Source organism: Chiloscyllium punctatum, chromosome 20 (assembly GCF_047496795.1).
Source record: "Chiloscyllium punctatum isolate Juve2018m chromosome 20, sChiPun1.3, whole genome shotgun sequence".
Classification (NCBI taxonomy): domain Eukaryota; kingdom Metazoa; phylum Chordata; class Chondrichthyes; order Orectolobiformes; family Hemiscylliidae; genus Chiloscyllium; species Chiloscyllium punctatum.
Genome location: NC_092758.1, coordinates 51,053,285 through 51,066,160, shown reverse-complemented (window position 1 = coordinate 51,066,160; position 12,876 = coordinate 51,053,285). Strand labels below are relative to the sequence as shown.

The following is a 12,876-nucleotide window of genomic DNA, read 5'->3' as shown; positions in this document are numbered from 1 at the left end:
CAGACATATGTGGTTAAAGGATTAAACTGATTTATAATACATTGCAACCATAACACAAGATTACAAAGCTGGACATTTGGTCTTATATACAAAATATTTTGAACAAGTAGTCGGTGTACTAATTTTCTATATTGACGTTTCCCAAAGAATAACCAATACTTCCTAAAGTGAATTCACCACTTTTACAGTAAAAGTGAAAAAAAAGTTTCACGAACAATTTGATGCTTAATTCAACCGGAATGCAATTGTATTCAGCAATTCCAGTTGACTTGGGCTCAGTTTGTTTTTGAAATATTTTCTTTTTGAAATTTGAATGCAAAAAATCTATTATAGCACTTGCTTTTGTAATGATGGCTAACTCTACATCTAATTTGAAGCAAATGGTTCTACTCTACAGATTATCTTTTGAAAATATTGGTAGTTTGGAAGTTAAAAGCCAGGCAGGGCACTGTGTATAACTTTTCAGTGAGGGGCATAGATGAGGTGAATACCAAAGGTCTTTTCCCTAGGATGGGTGAGTTCAAAACTAAGGGGTATATTTTTAAGGTGAAGGAGAAAGACTTAATCCTGAAGGGCAACTTTTTCCACACAGTGGCTTGTATGTAGAATGAAATGCCTGAGGAAGTGGTAGATATAGGTACAGTTGCAACATTTAAACATCTGGACAGGTACATGAATAAGAAAAGGTTCGAAGGATATGGGCCAAATGCAGGCAAGTGGAGCTAGTTTAGTTTGAGTAATTTTGTTGACATGGATGACTTGGACTGGATGTTCTGTTTCACGCTGTATGACTCTGACCCAAAATACTTCTTTTAGATAAGCAAAAAGGAGACCATTTTTAAGCTATTGTAAGATGAAATCATTTTCTGTAGGGTTCATGTTTCTATAGTCATGTCTGCTTCGCCCAAAGGCACGTCTTTGGCTCGTTGTAGATTTTCCTTATCCATTCCGTGTGAATCATTTCATTTGCCAATAATTTCCTTCAATTTTCAAGTCCTCCAATATTTGATCTTTCTTTTCATCTTTATTACCTCCATTATGTCTCTAACAACCCTGTTTCCTCTTAAGATGTGTCCTAGCCAATTTCTGTCTTTTCTGAATTATATACAATTACTTTCTTGTTGTTCTTTGACTCCCTACTGCACTTCATTCGTTATTTTTTTTTTCTGTCTAGTAGATCTGTTTTATTCCCCTTGATTCAAAGCTGTTCAGCAAATTAGTCTCCAACCTCCAGGTCCATGTCTTGCACGTACGTAAAGTAACACTTCCATTTAAACTCTTCACAAGGCATTTATTGAGTTTTCTAGTTAACAAGTCTTGTCTTGCCAGATATAGTCTGTTCCATTGATAATAGTCAAAAGGAGTAGAGTTAGACCATTTAGCCCATCGGGTCTCTTCTGCTGTCATCCTCCACCCCCCACAGAAAAATGCTTAGAGACACAGTAGTTTTACCTCCTTCGGGCCCTGGAGGGAGAGAGAACGATCGACTGTGCACAGAGACATGAGTTCTCCATCTTGTCTCTGGAACAGCAGTTTCTTCATGAATTATTTTACAGGAAGGAGCATCCAGATAACACAACGTGCATATTGATTGGGTGACCATTACAGTCAGTGAGTGTCATGAGCAAAGGTCAAGCTATCTAGTGTCACACAATGAATGTTCTTAACCTTAACTGGCTTCACATAATGAAGACTTTTCACCTTGTTGAACTGACCTTACATACTGAATGCTTCTAATATTGTTAAATGGCTCTACATAATGAATGCTTGTTAACCCATTCCCCTTTTCTGCAGCACCCCATTGTTAATGTAAGTTCTTATCTGAATCATGCTCAGCTGAACCTGTTGTTGCACAAGACTCCAAACTTAACTCTTTCCCTACCTGCTTATACCAATACACGTTCTCACCGCTATTTCATCATAGTTGGTGTGTTTGATCCTCTTGCAAATCAAGAACCTATCTAGATCAGTCTTTAGATGCACTATGACTTGATCTCCATAGTCTTCTGTGACAATGTGTTCCACAGATTATTTATCCTCTGGTTGAAGAAATTCCTTCTCTCCATTCAAGAGTTGTCCCTTCACTCTGAGGCTGCGCCCTCAGGTTCTACTAGTTTCTCTGACTAGTGGAAACAGCTTATCCACGGGTCCATTCTATCTAGGCTCTTCAGTATTCCCCAAGTTTCAGTCAGAACCCCCTCATCCTTCTGAACTCCATCATGTAGAGTCCTCAACTGCTTCTCATATGACAAGCTCTTCATCGTGGGATAATTTTTGTAAACCTCCTCCAACGTCAACATATTCTTCCTTAGTTACAAAGGCACAAAACTGCTCACAATGTTCCAAATGTTGTCTGCCCAGAGCCTTACACAGCCTCAGCAGTATATCTCTGCTTTTATGAGGGACAGGATGTACATGTATTTGGAAAGGCAAGGACTGATTCAGGAAAGTCAACATGGCTTTGTGTGTGGGGAATCATGTCTCACAAACTTGATTGAGTTTTTTGAAGAAGTAACAAAGAAGATTGAGGGCAGAGCAGTAAATGTGATATATATGGACTTCAGTAAGGCGTTCGACAAGGTTCCCCATGGGAGACTGGTGAGCAAGGTTAGATCTCATGGAATACAGGGAGAACTAGCCTTCTGGATACAGAACTAGCTCAAAGGTAGAAGACAGAGAGTGGTGGTGGATGGTTGTTTTTCAGACTGGAGGCCTGTGACCAGTGGAGTGCCACAAGGATCGGTGCTGGGCCCTCTACTTTGTCATTTACATAAATGATTTGGATGCGAGCGTAAGAGGTACAGTTAGTAAGTTTGCAGGTGACACCAAAATTGGAGATGTAGTAGACAGCGAAGAGGGTTACCTCCGATTACAACAGGATCTGGACCAGATGGGCCAGTGGGCTGAGAAATGGCAGATGGAGTTTAATTCAGATAAACGCAAGGTGCTGCATTTTGGGAAAGCAAATCTTAGCAGGACTTATACACTTAATGGTAAGGTCCCAGGGAGTGTTGCTGAACAAAGAGACCTTGGAGTGCAGGTTCATAGCTCCTTGAAAGTGGAGTCGCAGGTAGATAGGATAGTGAAGAAGGCGTTTGGTATGCTTTCCTTTATTGGTCAGAATATGGAGTACAGGAGTTGGGAGGTCATGTTGCAGCTGTACAGGACATCGGTTAGGCCACTGTTGGAATATTGTGTGCAGTTATGGTCTCCTTCCTATCGGAAAGATGCTGTGAAACTTGAAAGGGTTCAGAAGAGATTTACAAGGATGTTGCCAGGGTTGGAGGATCTGAGCTGCAGGGAGAGGCTGAACAGGCTGGGGCTGTTTTTCCCTGGAGCGTCGGAGGCTGAGTGGAGACCTTATAGAGGTTTACAAAATTATGAGGGGCATGGATAGGATAAATAGACAAAAACATTTCCCTGGAGTCGGGGAGTCCAGAACTAGAGGGCATAGGTTTAGGGTGAGGGGGGAGAGATATAAAAGAGACGTAAGGGGCAACTTTTTCACGCAGAGAGTGGTAAGTGTCTGGAATGAGCTACTAGAGGATATGATGGAGGCTGATACAATTGCAACATTTAAGAGGCATTTAGATGGGTATATGAATAGGAAGGGTTTGGATGGATATGGGCCGGGTGCTGGCAGGTGGGACTAGATTGGGTTGGGATATCTGGTCGGCATGGACGGGTTGGACCGAAGGATCTGTTTCCATGCTGTACATCTCTATGACTCTACATTCTCGTCCTCTTGAAATGAATGCTGATGTTGCATTTGACCTCTAACCACCAACTGCACTTGCATATTAACTTTAAGAGAATCCTGAACTAAGACTCCCAAGTCCTTTGTGCTTCAGATTTCTGAAGTCTTTCCCTATTTAGAAAATAGTCTACTCCTCTATTTTTCCTACCAAAGTGCATAACCTCACACTTTCCCACATTGTATTTTATCTGCCACTACTTTGTCCTCGTGTCTGGTATGTCCAAGTCCTTCAACAGGCTCCCTGGTTCCTCCACATGATCTGCCCCCCCCCCCACCAATCATTTTGTCTTTGCTGCCCTTGTTTTTATTTCTTTATTGCATCTTCAATCTGTGGATTCTACCATTGTTCCTTATTGAATTCCTGCATCTATTCTAGTTTCTTTTTATTAATGTAGGATAACAATTTGTATTAAAATAAATTGCGCCATTTCCTTTAATTAAATCTGCTCAAATTGTGTAGCCTGGTTGAGTTGATCAACTGAGATCTGCATGACAATCAGAAACAGATGTTAAATATTTTACCTCACTCTGGAGAGAATAAAACAATTATAGGGAGAATTTTATTCATGGAGTGTGGATAGCACTAATCAGGTGAATGTTTATTGCCTATTTCCAGTGTTGGTGAGCTATCTTCACAAATGGCTGCATTTGTGCGGTGAAAAGATGGATTTCTGTGATTATGCATGTTATTACAGTCATTATTACAATTCAAGTAGAATAGTTTGCATTGCATCTAAATGGAACCTTTTTGATATAGTAATATTGGCACTGCTTAGGTGAGAATTAATGAAATGCCAGACTTAATTGTTGTGATACTCCCTTTGTTTTCCTTTTTGTCGCTGTATTTTACTTTGACCTATCCTTTTACTCAAATGTGAAGAGAGGCAGATCCTTGGTATAGGGATGTAAAACATTTTCAGCGTATTGGCAGTTTGCTTCTTACTTGTCCCATACTGCATAAATCTTGGATTTCTTTTGTCACACACGTCTTAAGGATACTCTAGAAGAACAGAATGAAAGAAAGAGGATTTGTATACATGTAGAACAGTTTGTGCCCACAAGATTCTCCAGCTGCCTTCAAGGCCAGTGTCATTCTTATGAATTATAGTCACTACTGTAACTTAGACAGAGGGGCTGCCAATGTTTCTATCATTGGAAATATTTTCTGGAAATGTAACTTCAAACCCTTTTAAGTTTGAGCAGCATAATGCTCTTTAGTCAACAATTGACTGTGAAGATCAGTCGTACGCACCATCTTCGATATATGGATTTAAATAACGACAGAGATGAACAGAAGCATGAGGGTGATTTTTATTTTAAACCAGAAACTGGCAAGTTCCACTTCCACTTCATGAATATTGGTCCTTTTCCATAAAATGAGTGTGTAATACAAATGGTTGAGAAAGGGGATGAGAGGTTAATTTGATTTTGTTTTGGCTGTATTATTTAAAATTGAAAGCATACAGATTTTACTTGCTATGTAAGTTGGAGCACTGCATCTTTGTAAATCATTCATTAATTTTTCTCCCATATGTACAAGCATCAACTCCACAGACTTGACTTGGTGACGCTCGTTCGTTGAAATATGTTTATGAATGTCTACTAATCTATGTAGCTAATGTGTTATTGTATCTCGTTATGTTTTGCAGTTGCTGGGCGCAGCATTTCTTGGAATAGGCCTTTGGGCATGGGCTGAAAAGGTATGTTGCATAAGCGTGGACATTGTACAAGATGCTGTTTATGCACAACCTACATAAATCAGTTTTACAATCTATCCTTTAGAAAAAGAAATGCACGTGCTGAAGTAGAATAAATAACATTTAGAGTCACCGAGGTATACAGCACGGAAACAGACTCTTTGGTCCAACTCATCGATGCCGACCAAGTATTCTGAATCAGTCTAGTTCCATTTGCGAGCATTTGGTCCATATCTCTCCCAACTCTTCCTATTCATATACCCATTCAGATGCCTTTTTAAATGTTGTAATTGTATCAGCTTCCTCCTCTTCCCGGCAGCTCATTCCACATACACACCACCTCTGTGTGAAAATGTTGCCCCTTAGGTCCCTTTTTAAATTTTTCCCCTCTCAGCTTAAACCTATGCCCTCTAATATTTGACTCCCCACCCCAGGGAGACCTTGTCTATTTACCTTATCCATGCCCTTCATGATTTTATAGACCTCAAATGGTCACCCCTCAGCCTCTGATGCTGCAGGGCAAATAGCCTCTTTCTATAGCTCAAACCCTCCAATCCTGACACTATCCTTGTAAATCTTTTCTGGACCCTTTCAAGTTTCACAACATCCTTCCTACAGGATGGAGACCAGAATTGCACGCAGTTTTCCAAAAATGGCCTAGCCAATAGCTGCGACATGACCTCCCAAATCTTATACTCAGTACACTGACCAATAAAGGCAAGCATATCAGTGCCTCCTTTGCTATCCTATCCACCTGTGACTCCACTTCTAAGGAACTATGCACCTGCACTCCAATGTCTCTTTGTTCAGCAACACTCCCCAGGACCTAACCATAAAGTGTATAAGTCTTGCTCTGATTTGCTTTTCCAAAATGCAGCACCTCATGTTTATCTAAACTCCATCTGCCACTCCTCAGCCCATTGGCCCAGATCCCATTGTAATCTGAGTTAACTTTCTTCACTGTCCACTACACCTCCAATTTTGGTGTCACCTGCAAAGTTACTAACCATACCTCCTATGTTCAGATCCAAATTACTTATATAAATGACGAAAAGCAGTGGATCTCGCATTGATCCTTGTGGCATACTGCTTTTCACAGGCCTCAAGTCTGAAAGTAACCCTCCACCACCACCCTCTGGTTACTACCTTGGAGCCAGTTCTGTATCCAAATAGCTATTTCTCTCTGTATTTCATGTGATCTAACCTTGCTAACCAGTCTTTGAAGCTGCATTTGTTGCATTGCATTTAAACGTAAGATACTATACATAATCATTTTGGCTTGTATTTGTTTGTTCATTGGCTCGGCTAGTGTTTATTGCCCATCCCTAACTGTCTTTTGAGGAGTTGATAATGAGCTAACTTCTTGAACTGCTGCAGTTGTTGTGCAGTTAGATTTCATGTCCCACAATACTGACCCAGTGACGATGATGGAGCAGCAATATCCAAGACCAGATTCTGTGACTTGGAAGGAAATCCATCCACCTGTTTTACTTGTTCTTCTAGGTGTTCGGTGTCACAGGTTTGAGAAGTGCATTCAGAGAGGCATTCAATTTCTTGTCGTTTAGTGTGCCTTGTGGATTTGTTGTCTCCAAGCAAAAGTCGCAATTGACTGGTCATTTGCTGAGCTTTTGACAATCGAACTCCCCACCTGCATTTGCATGCCATGCATGTCTCTGTCAGGTTTGACTTCTCTGTCCACACACATTCCTTACTGTGCATATCATTGACAGTTGATCTCATTGCCTGCCCGCATTCCCTGATTAGTCACACTGCATAGCTTGCTCTTCCAGAAACCACGTGGCTTGAGAAAAGTACGTGCTCTTCATAGGCTTTGCCAGCTTGTTGTATTTTGTTTGGTCTCGATGGGCTAACCTTTATGCTGATGTATAGTGGTTAAGTTGAGGGAAGGTCCACAAAGATTTTTAACAAAGTGTGCTGTGAACATTGTGTATTTGCTTGATTTGGGTTTATTCCATAATATCAAAACTGAATGAGGTGAAAGAGGAGCTGGATGCATTCAGGAGGTGGTCACACCTAAAGTGCAGGCGGAGAGTAGGTGGATGACCACCAGGAAAAGTAAAGGGAGTAGGCAGAGAGTGCAGGAATCCACTATGGCCATTCCCCTTAAACAAGTATACAGTTTTGTATACTGTTTGGGGTGGTGACTGTTAAGGGGAAAGCAGCAGTAGCCAGGTTGGTGGCACTACAACTGGCTCTAGGGTACAGTGGGAATGGGTAAAGGTAAATAGGACCTTAGTGATAGGAGTCTTAATAATTAAGGGGACAGATAGGAGATTCTGTGGGCGCAAATGGGAATCTCGAATGCTGTGTTACCTCCCTCTTGTCAGGGTCCAGGATGTCTCAGAGCGGCTGCAGAACATTCTTGAGGGAGAGGATGAGCAGCCAGACGTCATTGTGCACATTGGCACAAATGATATAGGTAGAAATAGGGATGAGGTCCTGCAGACTAGTTGCAGAGAGTTAGGAAAAAGGTTAAAAACCAGGACCTCATCAGTGATAATCTCCGGATTACTTCCAGTGCCACGTTCTAGTCCACGTAAGAACAGGAGGATATGGCAGATGAATGCATGGTTAAAGAATTGTTGCAGGGGACAGGGATTCAGTTTTTTAGATTGTTGGGATCTTTTCTGGCGCAGTGGTGACCTATTCAAGAAGGATGGGTTGCATCTGAACTGGAGGGAGACCAATATCTTGGCAGCCAGGTTTGCTCGTGCTGCAAGGGAGGGTTTAAACTAGATTGACAGAGGAGTGGGATCTTCAACAGCAGAGAGGCACATGCGAGGCTGGAAGGTGTTATAGTAATCGGAAACAGTAAGTTGAAGAGACAGGTCAGGCTGGAACACAAGGAGCAAGGAATGCCCATTGGATTAAATTGCATTTATTTCAATGCAAGAGGGCTGTCAGGTAAGGCTGATGAACGCAGGGTGTGGATAGGTATGTGAGACTGGGATATTATAGTCATTACAGAAACATGACTAAGGGAGGGACAGGACTGGTAGCTTAATGTGTCAGGGTATAAGTGCTTTAGGTGGGGCAGGAGGAGAGGGGCATTTGCGTTTTTGATTAAGGCAAATATCATAGCAGTAATCAAATTAAATAACTGCAGGATCATCCAATGAGGTTTTGTGGGTGGAGCTAAGAAATAAGAAGGGAATGGTGACATTGGGGTTGTACTGTTGGCCCCCAAATAGTCAATGGAAATTAAAGGAACAAATATGTAGGAGATTGTGGAGACGTGCAGGAGCAATAGGGTTGTCATAGTAGGGAATGTATATTTTCCTAACATTGCCTGGTACTGCCAGAGCATTCAGGGCTTAGGTGGGGTGGAATTTAAGTGCATTCAGGCAAGTTTCCTCTAGTAGTATATCGAGTGCCTTACTCAAGAAGGGGAAAAACTTGACCTACTCTTGGGAAATACAGCAGGGGACGTAACAGTGGGGGAGCACTTTGGGACCAGTGACCATAGTTCTATTAATTTTAAAATAGTTATGGAGAGGGACAAAACTAGTCCACAGGTTCATGTTCTAAACTGGAGTATGGTGAATTTTGATGGAATTTGACAGGAGCTTGCAGGGCTTGATTGGAGCAGTCTGTTTGCAGGAAAAGAGACCTCTGGCAAGAGGGTGGCCTTTAGAAGTGAGATAACTAGAGTTGAAGGTCCATATGTTCTTGTGAGGGTGAAGGGAAAGGTTGGCAGGAATAAGGAACACTGGATGATGAGAGATATTGAGGCTTTGACCAGATAAAAGGAGATGTGGCTCAGGTACAGGCAGCTGGGATCAAGGGAATTCCTGGTGGTGTACAGAAAATACAGGAGTTTACTGAAGAAGGAAATCAGGAGGGCGAAAAGGGGCACATGATACCCTAATGGATTCAGCCTTGGTTGAGAAGAAAGAGGTACTTATAAGCATATTAAAGGAAAAAAAAGCTATAGAGAGAATATGGCCCCTCAAGAACGAAAGTGGATATGTTTGTGTAGAATCGGAGGAGATGGGTGAAGTCCTTAATGAATATTTCTCCTCTGTGTTTACCATGGAAAAGGACATGAAGACTTGGGAACTTGGGGAAGTTAGTGGTGATATCTTCGGGACAGTCCATATCACAATAGAGGTAGTGTTGGATGTATTAAAATGCATGAAGGTGAACAAATCTCCTCGTCTTGACCAGATATATCCAGAACCCTGCAGGATATTTTTGTGTCATCATTAGCCATCATGTGAGGTCCCAGAAGACTAGGAAGGTAGTGAATGTTGTGCCAGTATTCAAGAAGGACTGCAAAGAAAAGCCTGGGAGCTATAGATCGGTAAGTTTAACATCTCTGGTGGGTAACTTGATTTGAGAGATGGGATATACATGCATTTGGAAAGACAGGATTTCATTGGAAGTAGTCAGCATGGCTTTGTGAGTGGGAGACCATGTCTCACAAATTTGTTACAGTTCTATAAAGAAGTGACAAGGAAGGTTATGAGCGCAGGGTGGTAGACGTAGTCTATATGTATTTTAGTTAAGGCCTTGGATAAGAGGTTCCACATGGTAGGCTGCTCTGGAAGGTTAGATCACATGGAATCCAGTACGAGCTGGCAAATTGGATACAAAATTGGCGTGATGATAGGAAGCAGTGGGTAATAGTGGAAGGATATATGTCAGACTGGAGGCCTGTGATTCGTGGAGTGCCTCATTGAGAGCAGGTGAGGTTAGAGGCGGGCAGTGGTGGGTTGAGAGTGGCAGGGGGCGGGGTGGGAGCGGACTGGGTTAGGGGCGGGTGGGGGGGGTGCGGGGTCTGGCGCACAGTGTGCTTTTACCTAATCTCCTGAAAGGGGAGCAGACTTCACAGAAAACTCTCAGCCCCAGAGGAAATCAATTATCCGAACGAAATAATGCCCGCCCATCTTGTTCGGATAATTGAGGTTCATCTGTAAATGGTAGGGCCTTAAAGAGTGTAGTGGAACATAGCATCTTGGAGTTCAGGTGCACTGTTCTCTGAAGGTGGAATCACAGGTAGACTGGGCAGTGATAGAGACTTTTGGCACACTGGCCTTTATTAGTTAGGGCATTGAAGTTGGGAAGTTATGTTGCAGTTATACAGGACATTGGTGAGGCCGCAGTCTTGGAATATTGTGTTTTGGTCACCTTGTTATAGGAAGAATGTTATTAACCTGGAAACAATACAGAAGAAATTTACAAGGATGTTGCCTGGACTCTATGGTCTTAGTTATACGGAGTGGTTGGACAAGCTAGGACGTTTTTCTTTTGAGCGTAGGCGACTGAGGGGAGAACCATATAGAGATGTATAAGATCATGAGATGCATGCATAGGGGAATGCACTCAATATTTTTCCCAGGGTTGGGGGAATCGAGGGCATCAGTTTAAGGTTAGAGGGAAAAGAATAAAAGGTAACCTGAGGGGCAAATTTTTTAAACAGAGGGTGGTATGGATATGGAATGAGCTGCCAGTGGAAGTGGTTGAGGTGTGTACATTAACAACATTTAAAAGGCATTTGGACAAATGTGTGGATAGGCAAGGATTAGAAGGATATGGGCCAAGTGCAGGGAAATGGGGTTAGCGTGGATTTTGGTCGGCATGTACCAGTTTGCACCAAAGGGCCTGTCTCTGTGCTGCAGGACTCTGACTCTGTAACTTCAGGGAAAGGACAGAGATTCGGCATTTATGATCAATGCTGTAAATGCATTCAAATTGAAACTGGGACTGTAGTTCTCTCAGTTTAAAAAATTAAGCACTGCAACACTAGCTTCTGGAGAAAATACTAGAAAAATCGAAGACAAAGAAAAATGGTTCTACCCAGAAATTATGTGTCCATCTGAGGAAGTTAACAGAAGATTGTCTCAAAACCATTCCTTCAAGTTGACATTGGATTAGCTACCAAATTTTGGTTTACAAAGCAGTGGAGTTGATATGGCAATAATTACTGTGCAAAATGTATATTGAGCTAAAAGTCCGATCAAGGAAAGTGATTTTAAGGGGATTAAACAGAGAAAAGTACATATCTTTTGCTTTTAAAATGAAAGCTTATTTTGACTCAGTGTATCTCTGGAATTCAGTATTCTCCCAAATAAAGGTAACCATTTGAACTCTGTATGACCAGCAGTCTCAAACTAAACCCAGAACTTCAAGGCACTAGTATCACAGGTGTCACACTGAGACTTGGTGAGTAGAGGACCAAATGAATAATCATATATATTTTGGTTTGAGACTTATACAGATATATAATTTTGTTTTATTTTCTGGTAATTCCTGGTGTGCACTTAACTTTCAAGCATAAGATCATTTCTTGAATTTTTGTAGATGGCTGTGTTGCAGCCACATTTTGCTTGTGGGCAAATTAATGTGGCAGCGATATGCTTGAGGACCTGGCCACCTTGGTGGTAGATTGCATCAGGTAGAGACTTCTTACGTTGTCAAACTTTCAGTGCATCTTCTCTGTTGTGGTGTTAAAACATGGAAAAGCATTGATGATCAGCTGAAGGCAGAGTTGCAGATGATGTTCAAGTGAATGTTGTGTTGACCAGTATTTGACCTGATGTACAAAATTTCACAGGCTTCAAGGGCCATAACCTTCCCAATTGTATATCACTTTGCTAAGTTTGTCCTGCCAATGGACCAAGGCATATCCAGGTATGATGATGGAGGAATTATGGACATTCGTCTTCTGTTGGATGACTAAATCAGGAATCACATAATCTGTGGAACAGTTATCACACCTTTTCTAATTTTAGGGAAGTTCCCACATGTTAGTGAGAAGGACTTTGGCTGGGTGTGTTTGTGTGATGTCAAATGCATAGGGCAACATAGGGTGTTCTTTTATTCTTGTTCTTTGCAATTTTGATACAGCTGCATGAATGGGCCTAATGAACCAGAGGGCATTTAAGAGTCAGTTATTCACTTTGGGTCTTGCTTCTCTCTCAAGCTGAATTGGGTAAGAACAGCAGATTTCTTTCACCGGTGACATTAGGGAATCAATTTATTTTTTCTGGCAAACCTGTAACTTCGTGGTTGTCATTGTTGACATGAGCTGTTATATCTCCAATTTATTTAGTCAACTGAATTTCAATTTGCTAGCTGCTATAGTGGAATTTGAATTTGTGTCCAATTCATTATTCCAGGTCTTTGGATTATTAATAGTGCAATACAACCAAAATGCCACAGAACTCAGTATTATAAACAGTAATAAGAAGCAGTCAAAGTCAGTGCTGCAAAATCTTTTAAAATACTCAGTTTCTTTATGGGCTAATTTTTGAAGTGAAGCAAAGAATTTATGCTGTATGTTTTACAGAACCTTGAGTACTAAAAAACGCATTTATGTAGTATGCAATCAGTTCTTCTATAACGCAAAGGTTGCATACTTTTGTAACTCCAAGTTATGAAAAAATCGTGCTTTAGAAA

At 41.4% G+C, this 12,876-nt stretch overlaps 1 protein-coding gene across 1 annotated transcript in view; it reads left to right on the top strand.

Annotated features, from left to right (window-relative positions):
* The window catches only part of tspan17 (tetraspanin 17), a 46,225-nt gene that overhangs the window by 7,368 nt on the left and 25,981 nt on the right, over positions 1-12,876 (top strand). Inside the window, exon 2 of the mRNA XM_072590887.1 lies at positions 5,407-5,457. Within this exon, the coding sequence (XP_072446988.1) occupies positions 5,407-5,457 (51 nt within the window). The remainder of the gene's footprint in view (positions 1-5,406; positions 5,458-12,876) is intronic.